Source organism: Natator depressus, chromosome 17, assembly GCF_965152275.1.
Source record: "Natator depressus isolate rNatDep1 chromosome 17, rNatDep2.hap1, whole genome shotgun sequence".
In the NCBI taxonomy this organism is placed as follows: domain Eukaryota; kingdom Metazoa; phylum Chordata; order Testudines; family Cheloniidae; genus Natator; species Natator depressus.
This window is the reverse complement of record NC_134250.1, coordinates 10,407,499-10,421,896: the sequence shown is the minus strand read 5'-3', so window position 1 is coordinate 10,421,896 and position 14,398 is coordinate 10,407,499. Positions and strand designations below refer to the sequence as shown.

The 14,398-nt window shown below is 48.4% G+C and overlaps 1 protein-coding gene and 1 long non-coding RNA gene across 2 annotated transcripts in view; one reads left to right on the top strand and one right to left on the bottom strand.

The window, feature by feature from the left end:
• Nucleotides 1-3,651: 3,651 nt before the first annotated feature.
• LOC142000490 (uncharacterized) lies at nucleotides 3,652-12,551 on the bottom strand. Its single transcript, XR_012642257.1, has 3 exons — nucleotides 12,526-12,551; nucleotides 4,390-4,440; nucleotides 3,652-3,841 (listed from the first exon to the last, which is right to left on the bottom strand). It is a non-coding gene; the product is annotated as an uncharacterized LOC142000490 (long non-coding RNA).
• Nucleotides 10,064-14,398, top strand: part of CLUH (CLUH binding protein of NUMT mRNA) — a 55,425-nt gene continuing 51,090 nt past the window's right edge. Inside the window, exon 1 of the mRNA XM_074974799.1 lies at nucleotides 10,064-10,298. Within this exon, the coding sequence (XP_074830900.1) occupies nucleotides 10,163-10,298 (136 nt within the window). The 5' untranslated portion in view covers nucleotides 10,064-10,162. The remainder of the gene's footprint in view (nucleotides 10,299-14,398) is intronic.

Below are 14,398 nucleotides of genomic sequence, written 5' to 3'. Positions count from 1 at the left end.
TTTCTCTTAAGGATGATTAAAAAGAGAAGGCCCTCTGCTGGCAAAGCAATGTAATATGATTTCTACCGCATAGTGAGCACAGATTGTTCACTATCCTGCTCTGATGACACAATCTGCGGGAGAGCGGTGAAAGCAATAAGCAATTTGCATTGCACTGTGCAAGTTATAGCTGTGGAAACGCAGTATCCCTTCGACTTGATTAAGATTTGAACCTCACCTTTGTAAATGGTTATTTCTCTCAGGTTCACAGAGGTTCTGCTGAGAACATTCTTTCTTTGTGTGTATGGGGAGGGAGGAGAGGGGGAGGTTAATACCAGAGGAGCTAATAAATTCACTGTGCACTGTTTTAGTTGGGTTTTATTTTAGTTGTGATTTGCATGGCTTCTCTTTTCATTTCTGGACAATCCTAAAGAGCAGACTCAGCTAAATGTTTATTATCAAATCATTGATGCAGAGACTGTAGCGGACTTCAGTATAAAAAAGAGAGAGGAGTCCAATAGTTCTCTTTTGTAAATAATTTCCTACCAATCATCTATTTCTCAGTGGCTGGTATGTAAATGGAACAACTCCATCCGAGCTGTAAGAGCCTTCCTGCTTTATTGATAATTATGGGCTCGTTCAAGGAGTTTATTTAATTTCCAGCTCTCTTCAACTATTCTTCCCCTGCCCTGCTTCCTGCCCACATCTTCCCTTTAGCTCTGCATGCAAGCTACTCGTACTCTGAAGCCAAGTGGCCGTATGCCTCGCCAGCAGGTATCACTGCAACCTTGCAAAATCCTGATCAGAGATTACACGGAGGTGGCAGGGGGGAGGGTATAAATAGGGTGACCAGATAGCAAGTGTGAAAAATTGGGACGGGGTTGGGGGTAATAAGGGCCTATATAAGAAAAAGCCCCAAATATTGGGACTGGCCCTATAAAATCAGGACATCTGGTCACCCTCGGTATAAATGCCATTAGCCAAAAAACAACAAACATACAAAACGCAAGCAATATTGGGCCTGATCCTGACCTTGCTTAGACCATTGTAACCCCATTGATGTCGATGGCATTACTTCTGATTTGCACCAGTGCAACTGAGGAGGAGGAGCAAGGACAGTGTTTTTGATGAGCCATAGACAAGACAGAGAAGCTAAATGGAGCACTTTCTATTCCTATGAGCTAAATCCTGAAGCCCCTACTCAATGTTCATTCACTCATGCCTCTGGCAAAGCTCCTGCTGACATCACTAAGGGTTTCATTGAAGGGTTTCTTTCATTAAAAACCGAGGGCTAGATTGTAATGCCCACTCAGGTGGGCAAGATCCCACTTGCCACGATTAAGGATATTGCAATCTAGCCCTGAGTAAGGACATCAGGATTTGCCCTTTATTAATAATGTCATTTGAAGTTAGTTGTAAGGGCCAGACCCTGCAGCCCCTTATGTGGGAATTCTTGCCTACGAGCTTGCAGGATAAGCCCCTAAACTTTGTTATTGGCCTTTTTATTCATTGCTGTGTTTTTGTGGGGAGGCTATATATAAATATATATTTAGTTTTGAAGAGAAAACACTAAGATCGAAGCAGATACGTTGAAAAGAATCTATGGTTTTTTAATCTTTGTATTTATATAAATGATCAAAAATGAAAGTCAGCGGTCCCACTTTTTAATCTGAAGCGTAATGTCAGACACAGAGAGTCCAAAGGAATAACACACACCCAATGAAACACGTATGTTTTCTAACTACTGTTGATGGATGAGCGTGTTTGTAGACTCTCTAGTGTCTGAGTATAAATTAACTATCAGAATGTAAGATATATATTAAAAAAGGAGATTTGTACAGTGCATTTATCCAGCACTTTCACAGACTCCCTGTGAGTCAGAAAGGATAAATAGAAATTATATCTATACTGTATATCTCTATATGTAGAGGCACATATCAGGGAGTGTAAGAATTGAAATCTACGTGCTTTGTATAATATGTTTAATGTTGACTTGTAAAGCTTCACAACTAGATTGGAAATGGACGCATAGCAATAACACTCTGTTGTTAAATGGATGTCTTGTATATACATGTGCTGGGAACTTTCGATATACAGCCTAACAGTCATGTGACTTTCCTTTCCGTTTTTAACTGTATTTTTTGTTCTGGAACTGTACAATGGCCTAAGGGGTTTTGTTTTGTTTTTGAATTTTTAATTCATAATGCTCTCTGCCAATGAGAAATTTCATCGCCTAGGATTACACCCACTGAACGGTAACCTAGCAGCTGGGATGGGGAGAGAGAGGATATCGTTACATTGCTTGCTTATATTGTTCCCATGTTTCAAAACGTGTCTGGAATCTGGCCATACTGACTGAACCAAAATGCAAAGGGTTTCAGTCACTGATTTACTGAAAACGTCTCTTATTTTTTTGCCAAGGCAAGTTGGTAGGGAAATTTTCCCCACTGGCATAAATATTTAAAAAGCCATATTCTCTGAATTGGTCAAGTGATGCTGCTAGACTTTGCATAAGCCCAATGCATTTGGTAGGTCTAACATAAGGGCCACTGGTTTATAACATTCCCCTCTCCCATCCAAGATTAAAAGTGTGATTGTAAGTCTATGTCTATGTTATTCAGAATAGTGACTCTGAAAATGACCTTGTGAGGTTGCCCACTCGCTCGGTGACATATATCAATGGTGAAATCCTGACTCCATTAGGTTTGGCCATTGACTCCAATGGATTCAGGGTTTCACACACACACACACACACACACACACACACACACACACACACACACACACACACACACACACACACACACACACACACACACACACACACACGCAATCTGCTCACTTTACAAGGTTCACACCACCACATGCACACAGAGTCTAGGACCTGAAAAAATCAAGCCGTGCTCTTTCTGCCTCTCACGACAGCTGCAGCAAAGATTGCAACTTAGCCAACAATTCTGCTGAACATGCGTGAGGCAGAATAGAACCCAGATGACTCGCCCATAGCCGAATTGGCACTACAGGGCTAAGAAGAGCAAAAACTTGTTAACAGTGAGCAGATCTGACTCCAGCACACAGGAGACTGGTATTAAAGTGCCCTTTTACCGAGTCGCTTTTTCTGAGGATGGGCCCAGAGTCACTCCATCAACTGCCCTTCGCCTGGTTAGAAACCCAGTGGCAGGGTGAAAGTAAACACTGCCTGCCTTCCACTAGCCTAAATTCCCATATGACAGTGTAGCTGGCATGGAGGGTAGTCAAGTGTGAGCAACTAGGTATCCTTAAGGTCCCTTCTTCTGTAAACCACTAGCAAACAGCACCCATGAGTATCCGAACTCCCATAGACTTCAGCGGGAGTTTTGCCGGAGACAAGGTCAATGGCTTATTGTAAACTGCCACGTTAAAAACAAAGCCAGATGACAGCGCAGCAGATGTGCGTGGCCTACAGGTAACTGTGAGGTTTTGGGGGAGCAAAAGATAGTTACTTGGGCAAACTGAAATGTGATTCAGCAGCTATTTTGCTGCTGGGTCCTGGTCGGCAGACTGGAGGCACAAGGACACTGAGTGCTTTGCCCAAGGTAGTTCAGAGATTCAGTCATTTAATCAAATTAGAAACCAGGAGGACTCTCCTGACTCGGAGTCCTGTTATTGACAACCCTAGCTCGTGCTTCGTGCTTGATCCAGTGCAGGCTGCTCCAGCACATCTCATTGTAAGAACGATGCCGTCTCTTTAGTGCATGTCTGTTCTTGTCACTGTCTCTGCTTGCACTGCCATGAAGCCTGACTGCCAAGTCCCACGGGGAGGAGGAGGAGAGGGAGGGATGGCCTTAGATTCACAGGTTGCTTCACTCACTCTGGATAACATCTGTATAATATTGGCATGTTGTGATTTCGCTTTCATGGGTGGGACCCAGGCTGGGTAACTGGGAGAAATCCCAGACATGCTTTTTGCTACTTACTTGCATCAAAAAGTACCTGTATTTCTAAAGGTCCATTAAAAATCCCGTAGGCCTCATGTACTGTATGAAAGCATGAAGATAAAAGTGCCGCTTTGCCACACTAGTGAGAACCTGCCCTCTTCAACCTTTGCTCCCAATTGCCAAGTTTGTTCTTTTGTTCCCTCTCTGCATGAGCTGCCCTTTTGGCTGACACTGGCAAGGCACTAACTGCATGTCAGCATAAAGAGTCCCAGGGCTCTGCTACGCTGTCTGGAGACATTCTACCAAAGCAGAGGCGAGTACCCTTACACCAACCCAAAAAAACCCCAAAACTAGGACCCCCCCCAAAACTGCATTTCCAGTGGAAAGGGGAATGCTGCTGGGAAACCAAACCCAGAAGCAGGGGTAGAGGTAACTCCACAAAGTTTCCCGGGAGCTTTGGAAGATAAATATCACTTGATCTAGTAAATCCTACCTTAATCCACTCTTGAGAGACATTTGGGACGCTCAAATTGCACATGCATGCCTAGAAGAAAAGTGAAATCTAGGTCAAAATGCTCATTGAACATTCGCAGCACTACGGGGTGCAGGTAAAGGCTCCTCCTCGTCTTTTCTGCATTAAATATTACTGATACAATATTTTTTTAAAAGATTCACTTTCCCTTTATTATATTTACAATGATAACAAAACCAAAGCAGCATTAGGACAGGGACACCCCAGAAATTCTACAGGTTTGAAAAAAAGAAGTCCTCTCTAACTGCCTGGTCTGTCCTTTGAGGCGCTACTGAGTTCCAAACCAATGGAAGTTGAGGGTGCTCTGCACCTCCTAGGAGTTACTCAGCATCTTTCAGAATTAATCCCCAAATTTGCTCTTAGGCTTCACGGTAGCGCGGGTTGGTAGGGTGGATCACGCAACACGTACTCCCCTGCAGAATCCTTATTCACCCAAGTGAGGTCCTGCACAGAGGATGAATTGCACAGTTCTGTGAGCTGCCTATATGGCCTGCTATGGGAAACCATTACAATGGGACAGAAACCAAAGGTTTGATACTGTTCTATCCGAATGTTCAATTTATTACAGGACAATATTATTTACAGCAAAAGAGGGGGCAAGGAGGTACATTGTTGCTGACAGTGCTTTTCAAGATGTATTCTCTGCATACCCACAAACTAAAATATGAACTTGTACTGTAGATGTCATTGTAATACGCCTTTTTATTAATAAAGGACTCAAATCTGTATGGATTTGCCTTTTCTTCCTCCAGACCTGACTATTTGGGAAAGGAACTCAGGAGTGCCTGCACTAAAATGAAATAGCAGCCTATGCATAAATGGGGCAGAAAAGCTCTTAAAGAGGAAGCTAAGGATCAAATACTTTTAAAGACAGCACAGTGCACTGTTAGCTAGCTATCTGGGGACATATCCTGTGAGGGGTGCCCAGCATCTGTCATCTTGATCCTTGGCTGGGATTGAAAGTGGGACCCCCAGAGATGAAGCACGGATCGCTACAACTTGAACTAAAGGACCAACTCCTTTACCTGGCACCTGCAATGGATTTAGAACACCTGCAGACCAGGAAGAGCGCAAGACAAGTAACAGTGGGTTCCACTGCACCTTTAACTCCTGCAGGAGGTGTTCGGCGCATCCTAGGATGGATCCCGTTTCCTTTAAAAACGGAAGCATGCTTTAACCATGCTCGGGGACCAGCATAATGGCGTTGTAATGTAAACAGAAACGCTGGTCCTTTCTGTGCTACAGATATTTTACTGATATTGTAGCCAGTTTGTAACATGGTTGACCTCACATGCGGGTCACATGAAAGCACAACGGACTAATCTGGGATTCCTAGTTGTGTGGGTGTACAATATTTCAACCCCAGTCATAAGCAGAGTGGTAGTCAGGACTTGTCTCTCCAGGAAAGTTCATTTGGATTAACTTTCATTTTTTCGGGATGAACTGCCTTGCGTGCACACACAAAAGCTCTTTTTGCAAATTATCTGGCATCTCATTGTGCATCGATCGATCTACTTTGGAAGTGGGTTAACTCTCTTTCAGAAAGAGTTATCCCAGAGTGAGGTTCGTGTGGATGCATCCTCATTTCAAATAAGCTATTCTGCTTCTGGTACTCCTTCCACTGCTATCCCACATTGCATTGTGCACACTTGGGTCAGCCTGTTTACTTGTGTGCCCTCTACTGCTCCGGGGTCATCTTGACCAGAATGTCACCTCCCCATGTGCAACCAGATGCCCGCCTTTGCCATTCCAGCTCGTGGTGAGTTCACACAGCCGGAATCACATGCCCATGTCCTGTGCTTCTGATAACCAACCAGGGTTCCTGTCCTGCAAACAGGACCACACCTACCTGTTAGCTAGTCCTCCAACCTCCCAGGACTCTGTGTCACACCACTGTCCATAGTTCACGATGCCATGTGAAAAGCACCCATAGCACCCTACCACTGCCACCAATAGTGGAAGGCAGTTTGGCACAGCATCCCAGACTTCCCCAGAGTGCACCGGTATGAAAACATTGTGCATCTGGGTAGATATGAACGGGCCGATATGATTGTGCTGGAAGAGATATTTCTATGTAGATGGGCTTAATCATATTAGGTGCCACTGTGACAGGTGAATGTGTCACAACCTGACTCTACTTAACATGGTCTTACTTGTAGCGTAGGCAAGGATCTCGGGTGATCACCCATCACAGTCAGGGTTTAGCATGTGGGCCGTGGTGTGAAGCTAAAGGCATTTTCCACCAGGTTTTTAGAACAACTTATATAATCATATTAAACCTTCAAAAATACATGTCCCACTGCTCCTGCTCTGTTTCCGACTTTCCTACACACTCCCCTGAGCTGTCATCCATTTGGTTCCTAGTCACTCAATGTTTTTTTTTTTAAATAAAAAAGAGTCCACCCCTGGCATCTCATCAAAACCAAACCATGTGCCCCTCTCGTTCCCTCCACCACGCTAATTACAGTAGCTGTGTGGCAGAACCTACTCAACGCAGGCACACCCCCTCATTGCTGGGCATGGCATAGCAGCCCTTTGACACCCCCCTGCCAACAGCTGCTCCAGCCCTGCCGTAGTCTGCCTCTGCTTGTGACTCTACCCTCCAGCCACGTCACTTTTAATCCTACCCCTTCCGGAGTAAACCAAGTCCACCACATCAACAGCCAGGCAGCATCACACCAGAACTTCCACCCAAGGTTAGGCTTTGGGGGCCTTCAAGTCCTTAGCTCTGGGGTCTTCAAACTGCCACCCTAGGTGAGCTGGTAGAGGAACCCAGGCCCACCGCTGTACTCTGGGTTCCAGCCCCGGGACCCTGTATGAAGCAGATACGGTGTGTTTGTGTTGTATCCCTGGACTACTTCCTACCGTGGCCCACAGCTTGGCCTTTCTCGCAGTCTCTTCCCAGGCTGACTTTTCTACAGAGCCCCAAAAAAGGAGACCCATACTACTTGTGGGGAACAAAAGGTCCCACACCAGACCCACCAGGCCCAAGGAGAGTCTGGTTAGGCTCTTGCCCTACCCAAGCCTCCCTTCACAGCCCTACTGAGGGCTTTTCTCCCTTCAGTTGCTCCCTCAAGGCTTGACACCTTGCACAGGGGTAACAGGTGGGACTGACTGAGCCCACCAGACCTCATTAACCTCTTTCTGGTCAGTGTGGGGTCTGTATAGCCCATCATAGGCTGGTCGAGGGAGCAGTACCCCATCATAGCTGTGCTGAGCTCCCGGGGAAGACCTTCCCATTCTAATACTGACTTCTTGTGACAGGGGCATCAGGATTGCACCCCAAGGCACAGATGGTGACCACATCTGGGGTGTGCCAGCCAGCCTCCTTGTCTAATATGATAATTGCAGGGCTCTGAGACTTGAGTGTTGTTCCTGCCGCAGGATGCCTGCATTGGGATGTCTTTGGTGCACGTGTGCTGCATGTTATTGGATGGCAGTGATTTGGATGAAGTAGGAAGTGCAGGATTGTCACACTACCCACCCACCGTCCAGCAAATTGCCCAACATACTATGTCTAATGTATATTATTATTACTGCATTTATTATCTGTGTTATCATAGTGCCTAGGAGCCCTAATCATCGTGATTACTGTTATTTGTATTACCTTAGAAACTAGCGGCCCCAGTCATGAACCAGGGTCTCATTGTGCTAGGTGCTGTACAAACACAGAAGAAAAAAGACAGTCCCTGCCCCAAAGATCTTACAATCCAAGTATAATCCATCAATGGGGTCCACTGAAAAAAATCCTTCCCTTCTCTTGTCCACAACTCACTTCAGGTCACATGCATTAGTCTCTTCATAAAGATCTACACTTAGAATTGCACTGGTTTAACTACAGGTGTAACATTACATTGATTTAGTTAAACCAGTGCAAGTTTGTGTGTGGCCACTGACATTGGTTTAAACCTGGTTTACACTAATATAGTTTACACCTTGGGAACATCACACCGTTAGTACAACCAGGACAATTTCTGTGTGTAGACAAGCCTAAAGCTGGGGAATACCCTTTTGTGGGGTAGAATTTGCAAGGAGAATGATAATGGAGTTTGCTGGAAACGACTACTTTCAGGCCAGATTCTGATACCCTTCATGTTGAAGTGTACCTTACTTCCTGAGCGGTCCCACTGAAGGAAATGGGGCTACTCATGAAGTCACGGTGCTACTAAATCAGAGAAAAGAGACCAGAATCTAGCCCTTTAGTAGCAAACTCTCAGAAAAACAGAGGGGTTGCTATTAAATATAATACAGATATTAGTTATTGGTAATAAGCATCTCCCAAGCCACAAACTGAAATAAAATCTTTGCAATTCAACCCAGCTCCTCTAAAAAAGCCTGAACACAAAGACGACCTTGCAGCATATGGCATGAAGGTCAGCAAACTCAGGCTGTTTCAGACCAAGGGAGCAGGCAAATTCCAGAGTCAAATGACCTTTACTGAGAATAACCTGTCCCCAGTCATTCTAACCTATACACTACTGTCTCACAAACCATGTATATATAGCTTTCCATACAGTAATACATACACTGCATAATGTCGTATATTATTACATATACCATGGGATAGATCAGTGATTCTCAACCAGGGTACGTGTACCTTGGGGGTACACAGAGGCCTTCCAGGGGTACATCAACTCATCTAGATATTTGCCTAGTTTTACAACAGGCTACAGAAAAAGCACTAGCAAAGTCAGTACAAACTAAAATTTCATACAGACAATGACTTGTTTATAGTGCTTTATATACTATACCTTGAAATGTAAGTACAATAATTATATTCCAATTGATTTATTTTATAATTATATGATAAAAATGAGAAAGTCAGCCATTTTTCAGTAATAGTGTGCTGTGACACGTGTATTTTTATGTCTGATTTTTGTTAGCAAGTAGATTTTAGGTGAGGTGAAACTTGGGGTATACAAGATAAATCAGAAAGGGGTACAGTAGTCTGGAAAGGTTGAGAACCACTCGGATAGATCAATTTTTGCTATTGGCTTTAATGGGTGCAAGACTGGGTTCTATATATTTTATATACTTAGACCAAAGTGTTCGAACTTGGGTGCCAAAAGTTAGATGCCTAACTCCATATTTAGGCATCTTGGCCTGATTTCCAGAAGTCGGAAGGTGCTCAGCGCGTTTAGAAAGCAGGCCACGTGGTTTAGCTGCCTAAATAAAGATTTGGGTGCCTCACGTTTGAAAATGTTGGCCGATGTAATTGGGGATTCGTTTCGGATGTCCAGCCCCAGGTTAATCCCTTCAGACAACAGACCGTCTCTTGAGATTATAGCCAGAGTTGAACCAGGGCTCCACTTAAATTGGCCCAAATTTTCCATTATAATCACCTATGTACCCTGGCGTTTACGAGGCTGACAAGTATTTACCTTTCCGGCTGAAATATTCCATGCCTGCTCACTGAAGACAGATTATTAGTCTGTGTGGAGAGGCACAGATAGATAGGCAGAGTGTAGGGCCGGCCAGACAGACAGACTGACTTTGGCCCAGTCTGTAAGCCGCCCACACCCCCAGGTTTTTCTGGGCAGGCGCCTGTCCCTTTAAGGCGTTTGGGAAGGCGGGGAGGTGTGTCCCTGCCGCCGAGCCGTAGGCCGCGGCGTGTCAGAGGTCGGGGTGGCGGAGGGGAGTGTGCACCACGTGGGGCTGTGACTGGCTCTGTCCTTCCAGCGGCAGCGGCAGGGCACGGAGTCCGGGGCAGGCAGCGGCGCGACGGGGGCCGGCCATGGTCATTAAAGCGGACGAGATGCCGCCGGCGGCGGCGCCAGCCACGGCCCAGAGCGAGGAGCAGCCGGAGCCCGGGCACCTGAGCAGCAAGCGGCCGCCGCAGCCGGAGAACGAGCCGCGCTGCGGGAGCTCCGGTGAGAGCGGGGGGGGGCCTCCCCGCAACCCCCCCCTCCGCGCGGGTGGGGGGCTGCAGGAGGGGGGAAGCCTCCCTCCCCCGGCCTGCTCCCCTCGGGTGTTGGGGGAGCTGCAGGAGGGGGGAAGCCCCCCTCCCCCGGCCTGCTCCCCTCGGGTGTTGGGGGAGCTGCAGGAGGGGGGAAGCCCCCCTCCCCCGGCCTGCTCCCCTCGGGTGTTGGGGGGGCTGCAGGAGGGGGGAAGCCCCCCTCCCCCAGCCTGCTCCCCTCGGGTGTTGGGGGAGCTGCAGGAGGGGGGAAGCCCCCCCTCCCCCAGACTGCTCCCCATGGTGGTTGGGGGGGGGGGCTGCACGAGGGGGGAAGCCCCCACCCCAGGATTCCTCTTCTTGGGTATTGGCGGGGGGGGGGGGGAGGGTTGCGTAAGGAGGAGGGAACCCCTGGTAGTGGGCGGGGAAAAGAGAAGTTATGCAAGCAGGGAGCCAGCTACTCCCCCTCTTCTGGGGGAAGCCCTCCTCTATTGCCTTCTCCTAGTGTATATTGGGGGAAGGGGGGCTGTGCACTGGGCAACGTCCTCAGGATTGGGGGCGGGGGGCCTCCTCCCTGTTCACCCTCCCCTAATAGAGGGGTCTGGCCCATAATGCGGAGGGAAGCTTTTGCCCTGTGCACACGTCCCTGAGGTACCAAAGAACTCAGCGAATGTGGGGGAGTCCCCACAATAGGGAGGGGGCGCCTCAGGTGCAGCCCTCTTCTACTATGTAGGAGAGCAGATTCCTGACTGCAGCAAGGAACCTCCATGTGTTGGCTTGAGAGCTCTCCTCTGCGCTGTGTGTGCAGCCCCATTTATTAGGGAGTGTGTGGGGAAAGTTGTGCAGGGGGGAGGCTGCCCAGTGGGGACTCTCTGCACTGTTGAAGGAGGGGCTGCTTCGTGGGGAGCTCTGCTGTGCTTGAGAGAGCTGATTTCCTGGGGATACTCTCCGAGAGTACTGTGGCCACCCCATGCTGTGTGTGAGGTCCTGCTCTGCATGCTGTAAGTGTCCTGTCCTATTGCATTGAGGGCTGCAGGAGAACAGCTCATAGTGGGAACACCTGTATTGGGTGGATCGCTTGTCTAAGCGATGTTGTACAGAGAGGATCCCCCTGACCCTTACTGTTAGAAATACTTTCTGGTGGAGCCAGGACTGTACAGTGGGGACCCTCATCTGTTGCTCTGTGAGAGTTTCCTGTATTGAGGTGTCTTCCTAGGGGGAAAGAGCTGAAGTGGGGGGGGGCATTAGGGAGTCTTTCTTCTCTCCTCCTCCCGTTCCCTTGCATTGCTATGTTTATCCTATATGGGGAGGTTGTCTCTTCACTGGGAGATTCCAGTATATGTAGTGGGAGATAATGGATGCCAAGAATGCAGGGCAGCTTTCAAAGGAGGGAGTATTTAAAAAGGGGTGGCCTGGTCCTGGCCTTAATACACTTGATTTTGCATGAGGAGGTAAAAAGTCTTCCTATCCTTTATCTCCCCACCCCAGCTGGGTTAAAGCTATACAGAAAAAAATCTCCAGGGTTTTTTTTACTTTCAGTGTTTAAAAGGAGATCCTGGAGCAAATGATGGGATTGTGCATGGGGGGTGGGGGGGATTCTGAATAAATTTGGGAAAGAAATACTTTTTTAAAAGGCTTAGGCCCTTTTCTTTTCTTTTTTGCTGCTCTATTATGTTTTTAATTTTGGCTGGTTCTTTGGATGAGACATTCAGGCCTGGCCTAGACTTGACCACTTTAGATGAATGGTGATCTATCCAGTGCAGAGAGTAAGAGCTCAGCAATGAAGAGGGGAAGGGATCTTAATCACTATTAAACTTTCATTTGAATATCTATTTAATTTCAATGACTAGCCTTTTGAATAAAGGAAAACTCTGCTAGATTCAAACCCACCACCCTGCAACCAAGCTGTTAGAACCCACAATACATCCCTGGGACTTCCCAGAGGTTTTCCCACAAAACTAGGAAACCTAGGATCTGAACTGGGGGCCTCTAAAGGAAAAGCAAGCGGAGAAGAATCTTTGGTAAACAAGACCTGAAAGATTTTGTAAGAGAGCCAAAAACAAATAAAATTCTTTAACCTAAATCGTTTACACACACTTAATGCTACCTCAGGTAACCCAGTCTGTCCCAAAGAAGAGGCTTAGTGGTGGTTGGAGAAGAAGGGGGAAAGGAGTGACTGGAAGCAAAGGGCTTCTGCTTCTTACCCGTCCAGATTATTTTATTGCTCCTGCCGCCTGCTTTGATTGTCAGTTGCAGGGAGGGGTTTTGCTTGCTTAGTTTAAATTCTTAACCTTCACCCTTCTCTTTTTCGCCCCCCGTGGACGAATTCACTTTGCATGGTCTGAGCAGATCTCTTCCAATTCAGTTGGCATCGCTGTTTAACTGCCCCCCCACCCCACCCCCCCAAAAAAACCCTGGGGATCTCCTTCCATCGGCATAAACCTGGAGAAAGGGAACCCGAACTGCTGTGGAGGGGCTGTGGATGACACCACCGCCTCTCCTCGGCGGAAGGGGTCCTGGTACGGGCTGGAGAGGCGCTGGGTTTCCGTGTTAGGGGTCCGAAAAGGGGTTCTGGCTGGGGACCGGGCAGGTCGGCGGAGGAGTTAGGGACGCGCGGGCAAGGGGGACCCGAGTGCTGGGAAGGAAGGAAGGGGCTGGGGGCTGCCCCCCCCCCGCACCCCCCCGCTCGTCAGCCAGAAGCAGGCGGGGTGGGGGGGAAGGGCTGGAACTCAGCATTGGGCTGTCGCGGCGGGGAGCCGCCCGCGGCCCGCCTGGGCTGGAGCCGGGCTGGGGGCGGGGCGGGGGAGCAGCGCCTGGTCCTGCCGCTTCCTCTGCTAACGCCGATGAAGGTGACCTTCACTGGAACACACCACTGTGCCGCCGCCCGAGGGGGGGGCGGGGATGTGCCTTCGCTGGTGTGCGTTCTCCTCCCCCTCCCCCCCCCTTACTCCTCTAAGGCAAGGTCACTAAGCAAAGGGGGCTGCTCAATCCCCTCGCCGCAGAGAACCCCCCCCCCCCGTATTCCCCTTGCACGTTGGTCTGCTCCTGGCCTGGGAAGGAAAGAGTCGGGAGCTGGGATTCGCCTGGGGGGCGGAGTCTGATGTGGAGTGCGCAGGACAGCGAGAAGGGAGAGAGAACGACCCCGCTCCCCCCTCCACCCCGCGCACACGTGGTAGCTCCCAGTGCCCGGGCTTGAGACAATGTAGCGACCCCGGCGTTCCGCGGCCCTTGGCAGGGAGCTGCTGGGGTCGGGGATTTAAAGGGACAGCGGCCTCCCTGGGGGCTGGGAGATTAGTGGGGTTCCGTTCTAGGCTCTAGGGGGGCGGCTGCCAGGACTCAGGAGCCAGCCTGCTGCAGCAGTTCGAGGAGAGGGGCTGCTGCCCTCCCAGCTCCCACGCTGACTTGCTGTGTGACCTTCAGCAGGTGGTTGAACCTGGCCCTAAGAGGGATGCTGCCTCACAGGGGTGATGCGTGGCATGGTTAATAAGTGTTAAAGTGTTTGAGGAGCTGAGGTGGAAGGTACAAGAGGAGAGAAAAGAACTGTATTACATTAGGAGAGCAGGGCGGCTTCCCCTAGTATTTGAGAGACTTCAGGTCTGTGTCCAGCCCTGCCATTGACCTGCTGTGTGGTCTTGGGCAAGTCACTTTCCCCCTCAACCTTTGTCTGTACAAATACCTAGTAAGAGCCCAGCACAATGGGGCCCAGATTTCACTTGCTAGTGTAATACAAATAATGGTTATTCTGCTGTCTCCGCTAGCATAATTGTGATTGCAAAACCACCCAGCAGAGAGTTATACTTTCAAGATTCACTCCTTTTTATGATGCTTTGAGATTCTAAGTATAGATTTCATCTTTACTTCATTTTTTGTTAAAATCTCTTATCAACAGTCTTTTGGTGAATTTGACATCATTATATCAAATATCCGGCCCCAGATTCCTTCAGCATGCTGGAATAATGTGCGGACTGCAGTTCTGTGTGAAAGACGAGCGTATTCTGTGGTGGCTGGTGTGGCAGGAGAAGGCCACTTGAAAAAGTTCCCATTATACGTCTTCCCATTAACGTGGCTTAAGCTACA